The sequence below is a fragment of the Anguilla anguilla genome, chromosome 12 (genome assembly GCF_013347855.1).
Source record: "Anguilla anguilla isolate fAngAng1 chromosome 12, fAngAng1.pri, whole genome shotgun sequence".
Taxonomy (NCBI): Eukaryota; Metazoa; Chordata; class Actinopteri; order Anguilliformes; family Anguillidae; genus Anguilla; species Anguilla anguilla.
In genome coordinates, this window is record NC_049212.1 from 31,504,094 (window position 1) to 31,517,793 (window position 13,700).

The 13,700-nt window shown below is 47.4% G+C and overlaps 1 protein-coding gene across 1 annotated transcript in view; it reads right to left on the reverse strand.

Annotated features, from left to right (window-relative positions):
* Positions 1–1,858: 1,858 nt before the first annotated feature.
* The window catches only part of prkd2 (protein kinase D2), a 43,227-nt gene continuing 31,385 nt past the window's right edge, over positions 1,859–13,700 (reverse strand). Inside the window, exons 7-18 of the mRNA XM_035385287.1 lie at positions 11,906–12,086; positions 11,292–11,409; positions 9,988–10,065; positions 8,887–9,232; positions 7,924–7,976; positions 6,759–6,831; positions 6,403–6,509; positions 5,819–5,980; positions 5,367–5,465; positions 4,662–4,929; positions 4,277–4,362; positions 1,859–3,621 (exon numbers count right to left, since the gene is read on the reverse strand). Coding sequence (XP_035241178.1) covers positions 3,403–3,621; positions 4,277–4,362; positions 4,662–4,929; positions 5,367–5,465; positions 5,819–5,980; positions 6,403–6,509; positions 6,759–6,831; positions 7,924–7,976; positions 8,887–9,232; positions 9,988–10,065; positions 11,292–11,409; positions 11,906–12,086 — 1,790 coding nt within the window. The 3' untranslated portion in view covers positions 1,859–3,402. The remainder of the gene's footprint in view (positions 3,622–4,276; positions 4,363–4,661; positions 4,930–5,366; positions 5,466–5,818; positions 5,981–6,402; positions 6,510–6,758; positions 6,832–7,923; positions 7,977–8,886; positions 9,233–9,987; positions 10,066–11,291; positions 11,410–11,905; positions 12,087–13,700) is intronic.

Consider the following 13,700-nt stretch of genomic DNA (forward strand, 5'->3'; position numbering starts at 1 on the left):
CTTCCTTCGACTCCACTCTACTCTAAGCACCGCGTGTTTTGGAGGAGACGGCGGATGTCCGTACTCTCCCGAATCAGCGGTGGGGACTGCGCACGAGCATAGCAATAAATAGATGAGCATTGCAGCAAATAGTGAAATGCATATCGCCCATACCTAACAATATGAAGAAACTTCTTTTTTTTATGTTTCATGGATATGGTTTTAGCTAAGGTAGGTAAGGTAGGTTGCTTTTCAACAGCTTCCTCTACGCTGTTGGGAAGCAACCTATCTTACCTACCTTAGCTCAAACCATACCCATTAAATATTCTGGTCAGATCCTGCAGTGAAATTGCACTATTGTCAGCAGACTGTAACTCCATCTATTCTTGTACTCCTTGAACTATGTGTAGCTTTAAGCTATAATCGGTTCAGGTAATTGGATTCTATAGGACAGACTCCAGGGATGTGCTGGACTTCATTGACAAGTACTCACATATATCATACGTATATGATAGGAAAAGGTTCATTCAGTTAAAAGAAGAATTGTCCATCTACTCAAAGGTGAAATATGGTATTCCACAAGGAACAGTGCCACTGCTTTTCTTATTATAATATGCTACCTCTTGGTGATATTATTCAGAAACACGGTATAAAGTTTCACTGCTTTGTGATTCACAGATACACATTTCAATGAAACCTGGTGAAGCTTTCTCAGGTAAGCATGTATTGTATCGCTGATAATAAGGCTTGGATGTTTTCTAATTTTCTGTTTCTGAAAACAGATAAGCCTGAAAAATTGTCTACAATTACTCTTTTGATGGTAGTTTCCTACCACTGAATACGGCAGTGAAAGACCCTGATGTTACGAAACAGATAAAATTAGGCACTGCCTATTGTTAGGGGATACAGAGAAATTCTTTCAAAAGTTCGTCGCATCTAGGCTAGATTACTGCAATGCCCCGTTACCTGTTAACCTTGCTGCCCTACTCCCGTACCTCGCTGAAGAATATCCAGCTGTTTCAGAACGCACCCGCTCGCATCTTTACTCGAACAAAGAAGCCTGAGCACATTGCCACAGCGGCAGCGTTGCTTCACTGGCTGCCGGTCACAGGATCGATACGTACGGGATCGATTTTAAGTTGTCGCTCTCGACTTTTAAAAGCCAGCTTGTTCTCAAGACAGAGGCTACTTAGCAGTCCCAATACCATCTAAGAATCTTGCGGGTGGTAGAGCTTTCTCCTGAAGAACTACAGTGGAACACTCTACCAAAGATTTTTTGAGGGAGGCGCATTCTCAATATTTAAGTCAAGGAGGAAATATGCACCTTTATGATCAGGCTAATAATCAATTACCGAGAGAGGACAGGAGAAGCCGACGTATAGCCACAGGGTATTGTGGGTGGCATCCTTTCCTTACTGTCACCCGTCAACAGCAGTGATCCCACTCTTCCTGGGCTGGCTCTTGATAGGTTTCCCTCTCATGACTGCAAAGATTCTCAACCTCTGTCCTCGTAGTTATGCAGCTATAGATAACTCCTGGCAGGAACATCTGTTGCATGCATAATCACCAATTAATTCCCCTGTTGCTACCCATTTTTCTTCCATAATTGCCTGCTCTCAGTTTTTCGACCAACTTAGAAAACGTTTGGTTTGCCAGCCTGCTTGTGGGAGCACATTTTGGTTGTCAGCTTCTCATTAACGTGACATAAACAACCTAGCTTAGCTTATCTAGCTCACACTATTTGATTTGTATCACACTAGCAGAACATTTCAGACAAAACAGCAGTATTACAGACTATAATAATCACAAAATATGCAACATGTACAAATCAAAATTATAATGTTGTGGAATATGTCTAAATAACAGACACAGGGACAAGTGTTTTTCTTCACTAAATTGTATTAGCATGCTGGGATCTTCCATATAGTCATACATTCCCAAAACATACACTACCTATAATTATGTATTATGTATACAAAATAAGTCCTCCATGACTAAGATTACTATGCAACCTATTTAAGGCTTGTAATTTTTTTGATTATCAATATTCCATTAAGTTGCCCTCCTCTTCCAAGCAGCCTGTAGTTGTTCATTGGATGATCCCCTTAGAGCCATTTAAGAGAAGTGTCTGTTTATGTGCAACACTGCCCTCTGCTGTTTGGGAGGGCAAACCGGTCTGTTCCTCATTCTAATAAAAATCCTCCAGCTTGTTTGGTCATTCTGAGTGGCTTTCTGGCTCATAGAAAATTTCATTTGATTTCTTTAGGACTGGGCTCTGGTTGGATGAATAAGTAAACCATTCTCCCCCACATCTAAGAATGATTAGAGGCAGTGTTCATTGATCAAAATCTATTTCTTTTCTAGAAACAAAAGCTTATCAAGTCTGTCAAACCTGGCAGGGTATTCAGAAATTGCTTCAAAATACTAAGAAGTATGTTAAAAAAAGAAAAGAACTAAAGCTACACCATTGCCCGTCACACTGTATTCAGCCTTGCCAGCTAATCCAGATTGCTTATCCTATCTGGTTGTCATTGGCAAATGGAGTGGAGTTGAGATTTTGTTTGATTTTTGTCTTCCTTTCGTAAGGACCTCTTAAGAAGCTTGTAAATACCCTTGCAACACCTCTTAATGGCAGTGTCAGTTACAGCAACAATGTCAACAGAGACAGAAGAGAAATAACAAATATCTAGTCCAAACAATCAATCCTGCATCAGTTTGCCTGCCAGGTTCTCTTGTGAATGCAGTGTGGCCATTTTCTCAATAGGAAACTATATTTGTCATTAATAGCAACTTCAGCTACTGAGGGAAGGGAATTGGGCAATTACTGAGAGGGACTTGGTGGCTTGAACAGAAGTGATACTTCTCTTTGCCCAAGAAGCTCCGCTACACTTAGTAAAGTCGTTCACTGACAGTCACAGTCAACTGTATCCAGCTAAGAAAATATTATATTTATATATGTTGAGAGGCACATCAGTGCATCCCATTGTTGTTTTTTAATTGTCTCTAGTATCTCATGGTCTTCATCATCCTTCATAACCGCCGGCGTATACGCTATCCGATGAAAGGCCGGTGGCAGGAGATCAGTGAACTGGCTGGACTTCGTCTGCGGAGAGTGCGCGCTACAGTTCGCAGGTCTGATTTTGAGCACCGACCATTGCCCACTGATCCCACTGCTGACACCCACTGGTGGGACCTGGGGGGGGAGGGGGAGGGGGGTGGGGTTCAAAGTTCAGTGATCTATGGGAGACGGGGCAAGGTTCGAGCAAAGTTGTTTCAAAGGGAGTGAAGGATGCGTGGGGCCGGGTGGCGCAACACTGAGCCAATCAAGCAGCACCCAAGGGCTACTACCTTCCAAACCCACAGCTGGAGCCCTGCCTCCTCCCCTGGCCCCTCCCCTAACTCCTCCCCCCGGCCCTTCCCCGGTTAGAGGATGCTGACGCGCTCGGTCAGGCCCTGCATCTCGCTGTCGTCGCCGGCGTCCTCGTCGTCGGAGGCGGGGGGCGGAGGCACCAGGTGGGCGGGGTAGGGCAGGGAGTGCTCCTGGGCGAACTGCTGCCAGCGGTTGTCGTCGCTCTCGTGCGTGATGTAGCGCTCGCGCAGCTTGTTCTCCAGCTCGCGCAGGTCCAGCCACGCCTGGTAGTCCTGGGAGACGGACGGACGCGGACCCCGGAGGTGGACGAAGGACGAAGAGGGAGCGAGAAAGGTGGAGAAAGGTGGACGAGGAGACAGTGAGTGAGGCTACTTGCAACTCGCTTTTTTTTTACGGAAATTGTGACACATCTCGTGCCATGCCATACGCTCCACCTGGTGGCTAAAGCAGGAACTGTAAACTACAATTCAGCCTTTCGCTTCTTTGGCAAATTCTGATTATGTGCTTGTTTTTTTATTATTATTAGTAAATGAAGATTTATTCATTTAAGATTTAAAAGTATTCATTTAAAATGACCTCTCAGAACTCGCCGGGAGAGCTTTTACTGTAGTGTTTGTGTGATGAGCTGTGGTAAAAAATGGCTTCCTGAAGCACTTTCCCATACAGCTGCGCTCTGCTGATAACATCTCATCTGAAACAATTAGGAGGCCCAGTAATGCATAATGCAGGATGAACCGCACAGCCCCAGCTGTGTCTCCAGCTACAGATTTGCACAACATCACGTAAGGTAAGTGCTTGTGATTAACAGAAACGCACAAAAAAAAATCAAAGACATGATTACAGCTAACTAAGACTAAATGGCTTCTGTGTGTTTCTTTAATGAGGGCATGTGTGTGTGTGTGTGTGTGTGTATGTTTTTCAAAATACCTGCAAATAGGTGTGACTGAGGCTCTTGTCCACACTGTAACGTTTTCTCATCTTCACCTGCAGCAGGTTATTTATCAGGTCAATGGCTGTAGGAACAAACACAGGAAAACAAGTGACCACAGTTGTCATAGTAACAGACTTATCAAACACTTCAGCTGATGTGTATAGCCCATAGCTATATCTGCAAGGGCATGTATGCGTGCGTGCATGCGCACGTGCATGTACGTATGCACGTGCGTGTGTGTGTGCGTGCGTGCATGTACGTATGCGCGTGCGTGTGTGTGTGTGTATGCGTGCATGTACGTATGCACGTGCGTGTGCGTGTGTGTGTGCGTGCATGTATGTATGAGCGTGTGTGTGTGTGTGTGTGCGCGTACAAGCGTACCATCTGGGGAGATGTGTCTCCAGGGGTTGGGGGGGTACATGAAGTCAGCGTTCTGGATCTGGTCGTTGATGTCCTCGTCCTCGTTGAAGGGGAAGGTCCCGCTCAGGCTGACGTACATGATCACCCCCACCGACCACATGTCCAGCGAGCGGTTGTAACCTTGGTTACGGAGCACCTCGGGCGCCAGGTAGGCCGGCGTGCCCACCACGGACCGCCGGAAGGACTTCTCCCCGATGATCCGGGCGAATCCGAAATCGCACAACTTCACCTGGGACGGGCCAAGGCGGAGGGGGTGATCAGAGAGTAGACACTCATTTTCAGTCCTTTCTAAAATATCATCATCTCTACCTCCTACCCTAAAACCTCACTAGAATGAATCAACTCTACAATTTTTTCAGCAGCGATTTGTACTCCCCAGTGAAAACAATCTTTCACTTCCTCTTCCTTCGCTCTCTCTTCTTCATCACTCGCTTATTCTCTTAATTCTCGGAGCCCTGTCAAGCCCAGGTGAGAAGCACTCCAAGCGGGTGCGCTGGCTCATTGTGTAAATACTCACAGGCGCCGGTGATTCCAGCGCTTCTTTTTAAAGTGCCACTGATTGCCTGTTCTGCTGCTCTCGCCCGACCTGCCTGAGTGCAGCCATGCGCCTCGTTCAGGAGCTCACTGTGAACAGGGGAGCGTCGCGTGGGCACACGACGCGCGTACCTGGGGGAAGGGCTCCGCGGAGGCCAGCAGAACGTTCTCCGGCTTCAGGTCGCAGTGAACGATGTTCTTAAAGTGCAGGTGCCTCAGGGCGGCCAGGATCTGGGGAGAGGGGGAGAGGGTCAGGCAGTGTCCCCTGCACTAGTGGGGACATCGACCAGCACAAGCACACACTCGCAGGGACGCTCAGATACCTTACGGGGACAGACTGGGGCTGCAGTCCTGTGCAATCAGAGACGTGGTGAAACACACCCACACACGTACAAACTACACGTATGTATGATCTGATATATACACACGAGCACACGCATATACACATAGAAACCGCACACAAGCACAATCCAACATTCACACATACAAACACACACACACACATACGAACATGCATAGAAACTATACGCACACACAATCTGACGCACACCCGCGCGTAAGAACGCACGCGCACGGACACACACCTGCGTGATCAGGAACTTGGTGAGACGCTCGGGCAGCCTGCCCTTCTCGCTGGACAGGATCATCTCCAGCATGTCCCCGTGCAGCTTCTCCATCACCACAAACACCTTCTCCGGCGTCTCGAACATGCACTCCAGGTTCACTATGCCCAGGTGACGCAGACTCTGCCCCAGGGTGGAGGAGACCGAGAGGGGGAAACGTGGAGAGAGGAGGGGAAAAAGGAGCAGAAGAGAGCGGGAAAGAGAGAAGGGGAAAGGAGAAGAGAGAGGGGGAGTCAAGCAGAAATGAGTGAGCGAGGAGATGAAGGGTAACAACACAGGAGGACAAAAGTTTTAAAAATGCTTTTCGGTATTACTAGGTGCTGCCCAGAGAGAATTTCATCTTAGTTTTCATGCATTAAGTTTTCATTACTTTATGCATTCACATGTAATTAACCCATACAGTGAATTAATTTATTCCATCATTTATGTATTTATTTCAGTGGAATTCATTAGCCAGTCTAAATGAAGGCAGATCTGGAAACTAATTTCCTGAGCTGGCAGGTTTGTATAGCCAACAGCTGCTCCTCGCTCCCCCTGCTGGTTACCTGGAGGATGGCAACCTCATTCCTCAGCTGGCTCTCCTGCTTGGTGGGGAAACGCAGCTTGTCGATCACCTTCACTGCCACGTCCCGCCCTGTCTTCCTGTGCTTACCTGAGAGGAGAACGTGATGCCATGAGAGAGTGAGGGAGTAAAAAAAGAGAAAAAGAGGTTGGGCGAACCTGACTACTGGATCTCACAGAGCGTGATAAATTATTACGACTGTGCAGTTCTGTTGGCATGTGATACTGGGTTCAAACATTACACTATAAAAATATTAAATTATGAGCAAACGTGGATATGGGCCGAGGTTAATGTGAGAGTGCGTAACTGCTGAGGCACTGACCTCACAATGAAACTCACCTCCGTACACAACTCCAAACTGTCCCGAGCCCAAAACCTCATCAGCAAAGATCTGATACACCATACCAATGTCCTGTAGGAGAGACCGTTCTCATCAGAAACATTATCATCATCATCATCCTCATTGATTTCTTCATCATCATCATCACCCTTTTTAATATTAGCATCACCACCTAGGGCTGGGCGATACACCGGAATAATAATTTATCGAATGTAATGATGATCATCGCCACCACGTAGTTGCCATTCTTTTTGTCTTCTTCTCTTAAATTATACCTGATGAGGTAGTAAACATCCAAACTTCAGGGGCCGCGTGAAATGCTTCTTGCGGGAAAAACCTCACCACTGTTATCTACTGGCTGCTGACAAGACAGCGAATCAGCAGTAATGTCATACAGCATCCATGTGGTCATCTGATGTGTTTTTGTCTACCACATAAAAGCTGCAAGGCCTTGCTGCTGATCGACTGCCTTATCAACACTCAATAGATGAGAGCGGTTAAACCACACGCTGTTGATGATCGTTATTACGTGAAAATAATTATCATTGCGGTATATGATGCCGCCTACAACCTTTAAGCATATAGTCATCTACGCAGCTGGATATTTACTGTAAGTAAATGAGGTATCTTGCTCAAGGTTTTAGCACTAAACCTGGGAATCGGGAATCAAACATGCAACCTTTCAGTTGTAAACCTAGTTAAATTTACATTATGCTACACCAGGGGTAACCAACCCTTTTCATGGAGATCTACCATCCTGTAGGTTTTCATTTCAAATCTAATCTGGCACACCTAACTCTACTAATGCCTCTCAACAAGATCTCTAGCTGTTGAATGAGGTGTGCTTTGTTAGGGTTGGAATGAAAACCTACACGATGGTAGATCTCCAGGAACAAGGTTGGTTATCACTGTGCTACACCAACACCACCACCATCACTACAACCATTATCATCATCCTAAAAAATATCATCATCCTCATCCCCCATCATTGGTATTATTATCCTAATAAATATTATCATCTCTACCATCACCACCGCTGTCATCATCCTTTGTAAAATCATCACAGCTCTTGCAATCCTGCATTCTATTGCATTTTGTTACTCTTATTAAGCTGGACTCTTATAGAGACTGGACGATTTTATAGTTCAAAGGTCATCCACTCACCACATTCTCCTGGATCTGACTGTTGGAGACAGAGATGTTCACCGATGCCTGCCCTGTGGATCACAGCAAAGGACCATGGGAAATCAGCACGGCCTCTACATGACTAACTTAACATGAGGAAATTGAGCTGGAAGTGCCACACACAGGTGCCAAAATAACAGAAACACCAACCACAGTATCAGTAGAGCATCCCTCTCTGTAAAGTTAAACTGCCTGATCCTGCCCTAGATTGATATTTGCAGTCAACTCCTTCAGTTTGTTTTGCCTTGCGTCTTGTTCCAACGCATGGGCATCACAGTCGAGATGCATCTTCCTTTGATCACGGTTGCAACTAGTTGATGATGCCTGTGAGATTTCCACGGCAACATCACCTTAGCCACTGTTGCTCGTACATCAGCAAGTCCAGCAGTCTTGGTCACAAACGCTCCTCCTAGACATGCCTCAACACCTATTTTTCAAAGTCACTGAGATTCTTCCTTCCAGCCATGGTAATCAATGGGCCGGCCCAGCATTATCACACACAGCCATGAGCATGCTGGGATGCTAATGGCTTAATTAACTGAGGAAGCACGCCTGTGTGGAAGCACCGGCTTTCAGCCACTTCGTCTCACTCATTCACTCAAGTTTTTCCCTTATTTTTGCAGTTACCTGCATGTACCGCAGTAGCAGAAATGTATTTGCACTGAGCAGTCTTCTCCTTTGGTATTTATTGTTAATGTTCGTTCATTAACTGGTGCCCTGTCATTGGAGGAAACTCCCGTCTCTTAGGTCGATACCTCAGGAGGGCAGAATTGTATTTAACAGTCACAACATTAACTAACCACACACTCAACAGCATGATACTGAGCAGTTCACAGACACGCAGACAAGGCTGACATTTATATGCAGAACATATGCCACATTTATTACAGCTATTTGCGAATTCTGTATTTGCTGACTGACAGAGTCAAATTGATGACTCACTGTGGGGGGTGTGTCCCTGCGGTGTGGGAGTGTCCTGGAAGATGACTGGCATGAGGGCCTGACGAATGGCGCTCTCCCAAGCCTTGGCCACTTCCCGGCCCACCCCGCTGTTTGGCGTGACGCTACTGGGCGAGGACGGGGCTGGGACGCCGGCGGGGTCCAAAGAGGCCGGAGACGGGGTGGGGGCGGGGGCGGGTGCGGGTGCGGAGGACGGGTTGGGATCCTCCCCCACAAAATAGCGCATGGTGCCCGTGACGATCTCAAAGCAGTGGGGGCTGGCCCCGGTTGGGACGAGGGAGAAGTCCCCCGCAGGACGCACCTCCAGGACCTCCGATAGGGGGATTTCCTGGGGAGAGGCGTGGGAAGGGCGGACCGAGGGGCACAGCATAATTAGGAACAGAACACCTGGACTCAACTTGCTGGGTCAAATTTTCAGCATGTTTCACACAATAGATATATATCTTAAGCGACTGTGAGAGCTGACAGGTGAAACTATTTATGGGGCAATTTACATGAATTCCATAATTTTGTTAGAAGTGCGTTAGCCTGTTTCACGATTAGCAACACAAGCAGTCAAGCCATGGACAGCAGAGTTTATGTTGGGGAGCACTGCCATGACACATTGCTGGCCAAGTACATGGGCCATGGCACTCTCCTGAATTTCCCCTCTTTTTTTAGCTTGGTCAGCTCAGTTAATAACTTAAAATGTACGTTTCTATGCTACAGCATGCGCATCAATCCAGGACCTCAACCACAGAAGTGTTGCGCTGTACTTCCGAATCAAGTAGTACATCCAAGTAAAACTAAAGCGGATATGTTAACAGCTTCAAATAACATACTCCATTAATACACCTGACCACAAATTCATATGCAAATGTTTATATAACTCTACTATTTACTCAACCCTGTATTTCCCATTCATTGTTATGCAGTTATCCATTTCTTTTCATCTGTTTCAAGAAGAATTAAAAAATTAAGATGAGTTGACCTAAAGGGGAGGTGAAGCTCTAAAAGTGTAGAATTTGGTCAAACATTTGGTAGGAGGAGGGCCAATCAGAAGCTGTGAAGCTCCCATTGTCAGAGTCAGGGGGCGGTACTTACCTTGTAGTACTTGTTGGTGGTGTCGTTCTGGAAGAGGATGATGCACTTACAGTCTAAGCGCCAGTAGTGCCGCTTCCTCTGTGGAGGGGGTAAAGGTCAGGGGTCAAAGGTCAAGGTGGGCTCAGCGTGGGCTCAGAGGGATAAGCACCCCAGAGAAGCAGAGAGGGAGAAGGAAGTTGAGGATCAGCTAGGAGAAGAGAATAGAAAAAAAGAGAGGAGAAGAGGAAAACAAGATGAGAGAAGGCACTTAAGAAGAAAGACTGAATGGGCAGAGCAGAACGGTTTAACGGGACAGCTCTGAAAAAGGACAGCCGTCCGAGAGCAGTGATTTAGAGCACTCAGAAAGTAATTTCAGCAGAGAAAAAGAACGTTTTTAAAGACATTTAAAAACAGATCTCATCTATACAGACGGGCACAGTGAAGTGCAGCCGGGATACACAGTGTACTGGAAAAATATCAAAGAGCAACAACAGGAGGAGCACAGGTCTGGAAGTGAATACACCTACGGTGATTTTTAATGAAACAAATGCCTATACTGTCAATTGCACCACTTTGCCAGTTGCATGCTCAACCTGATTTAATGAGCCAATGTTTCGCCAAGCTTGTTGAGGGTTGAGCGCTGGCTGTTGTCACTCAAGACAAGAGTCTCTCATTATCATCATTATTATTATTATTTTACTGTGCAATGTGTTTGTTACAATGGAAAACAAATCTGAAATTCCATTTCATGCTTCCCGGAGGCCAAGGGGAAATTCCGGGTGACTCCCGGCCAATCCAGGAGGGCAGGCAGCTCCAGCCAAAAGGCGTGCATCAGTATTACACACAAGAGATCAGAGTCAATTTTATTGGCGGGCCCTCCTTAGACACACCAATTAATTTTTGTCCCCTGTAGGGGACGTGAGTCCCTGGTCTTAAGCTCAAAAACCATATATTCTACTATGCTTACACTACTAGGGACATTCAATAAAATTAAATAAAAATTTAAAAAATATTTTGCTGCAACAAGTTTTTGTCATCCAAGACACTTGCATTATGCCAAAAAATAATTAAAATACCAAAACTTTGTTTTCTACTTGAACTCGGGAGGCAGAGGGGGGCATCTATGGTCACTGTGGTCTCTGAGCCATGGGAGGTGTTACCGTACCAGTGCGTCACGACGTGTCACACGGACCGTTTTAAAGGCATTCTGGGACTGCGTGGGCGTTCACTCTGAGGCGTGTGAACAGAGGTGTTACAGAGACAGTGTCTGAGGTACACAAGGACAGACAGGTGTCAGCACGGCGGAGTCTGATCACGGGCATTACCAGCGTGTCCTTGTCGCTGTAGTGCACCATCCAGCCCTCTTTAATGGTGGTGCTGGAGCGGCGGGTGGTCTGCCTGACTGACTGCACCACCCGCATCAAGGGGATGTAGCCCATGGAGCTGCAGAGACACGGACAGAGTCAGAGTGTGCGTGCGTGCGCGTGTGTTTGTATGTGTGTGCGTGTGTGTGTGTGCGCGCGTGTGTGTATGTGTGTGCGTGCATGCGTGCATGTGTGTGTGTGCGTGTGTGCGTGCGTGTGTGTGTGTGTGCGTGCGTGCGTGCGTGCGTGTGTGTGCATGTGAGTACTGTACATTCGTGAATATGGAGTATATATATATGCAAATGCATGTGTGAGTGTGTGTGTGCATGTACAGTACATTTATGACTATGGAGTATATGTTTGCTGTGTGTGTGCTTGTGTGTGTGTACAGTACATTTATAAATATGGAGTATATGTATGCACACACGTGTGTGTGTGTGTGTATGTGTGTATAGTACATTTATGAATATGGAGTATATGTTTGCATATGTGTGTGCGTGTGCATTTGTGTGTGTGTATGTGTGCATGCATGGTGTGTGTGTGTGTGTGTGACGGTGTGCATGTGTGAGGCTGACCTCTGGTCTCCACTGGTTCCATCCTGGCTGCTATCGGGGAAGGTGCTCGGGGTGAAGGACCCGGGGATGCTGCAGGCGTCTGCGTCGTCCGAGTCGTCCATCAGGCCCGATTTGTCCGGGTCCCCGAACTCACTGCTGTAGTCCATGGGCACCTCCGGATCCACACTGGGGCTCAGCATGTCTGAGGCAAAAGGACCCGGCAGCAGAAATAAACACCACAACCCTCTGACACATACACAAGTCACACACACTTACTCTCATTTGCATACATACTCTACACTCACTCTCACTCACACACAAGGCACATACAGTATACACCAACTCTCAATCATATATACAAAATACACACTCACTCCTAAAAACATTCATAAATACTCATACTCAGTATCCATCCATTCATTTTAAAAAACCGCTTAGTCCAGATCAGGATTGCGATGGCAACAGGGCAAGCAGAGCAGCCCAGACATGCCCCTCCCCAGCGGCTTCCCAAGGCGATCCCAATCCAGCTGGTGGATATGATCTCTCCAGCGTGTCCTGGGTCTGCCTCTGGGTCTCCTCCCTGGCGGCCGTGCCCAGAACCCCTCCAAAGGGAGGCGCCCAGGAGGCATCCTCACGAGACGCCCGAACCACCTCAATGCGGAGGCGCAGCAGCTACGCTTTCAGGTCCTCCCAAACAGCTGAGCTCCTCACCCTACCGAAGAGAGTGAACCCTGCCACCCTACAGAGAAACCCCATTTCGGCCGCTGGTATTCCCGATCGGGCTCTTTCGGTCACTGCCCGTAGCTCCTGACCAGGGGCGAGAGTAGGGCTGGAGATCGACTGGTAACTCGAGAGCTTTGCCTTTCGGCTCAGCTCCTTCTTCACCACCGTCATCCAATAAAATGCCCGCGTTACTGCAGCCTCTGCACCTTGACGGCAGTTGAATCCCTTTTCTCCTCACTCGTGAACAAGACCACCAGGATACTTGAGCTCCTCCACCTGGGGCAGTTGCTCACTTGAAGGGGACAAAGCCTTCCTGGATCGTCGCCTTGTTGTGGCGGAAGGGCTTGCCAGGTTTTACGACCCCCAGAACTATGTGTAGGTCTTCCGCTAGGGTCTCCCAAAGCGAACAGGTTTGGGGTGAGGAGGACCCAGTCGAATATGATTCAACAGACCCCTACTGAATGGTGAACAAAAATAGAGCTAAGTTTACCCTGCCCAGAATAGGGTCACTGGGACCCATCTAGGGAGCCAGGCCTGGGGGTGGTGTCCGCAGGCGAGCGCCTGGTGGCCGGGCGGCCCATGTACCTCGCCCAAAAAGGTTATGTGGGACAACCATGTGGACCCACCACCCCGAAGGTTCAGGGTAGGGGTCGGGTGCAATGCCCGTCGGGCAGGGGGTGGGAGCAGAGTAGACACGGTAGCCATTTGCTTGTGCTCAGTAGAAAACACAAATTACACACACGCAAACACACACATGTTTGTACTGCTATACTTGTGAGGACTTACCATTGACTTACATTCATCCCGTAACCTCTAACCCTAACCCTAAACTTAACCCTAACCCCAACCACTACATGCCTAACCTTAACCCTAACCTTAACCTAATTGTAACCCTAACCCTAACTCTAAGTGCTAACCCTAAAACAGCCTCTTGAACTTGTGGGGACCAGCAAAAGGTCCCCACCTTGCATAATTTTCCTCATCTTTCTATCCTTGTGGGGACATTTGGTTCTCACAAAGATAGTAATACATGCCCACTGAAGCACATACACAAACTACACACACACACACAGAAGCACATACACAAACTACA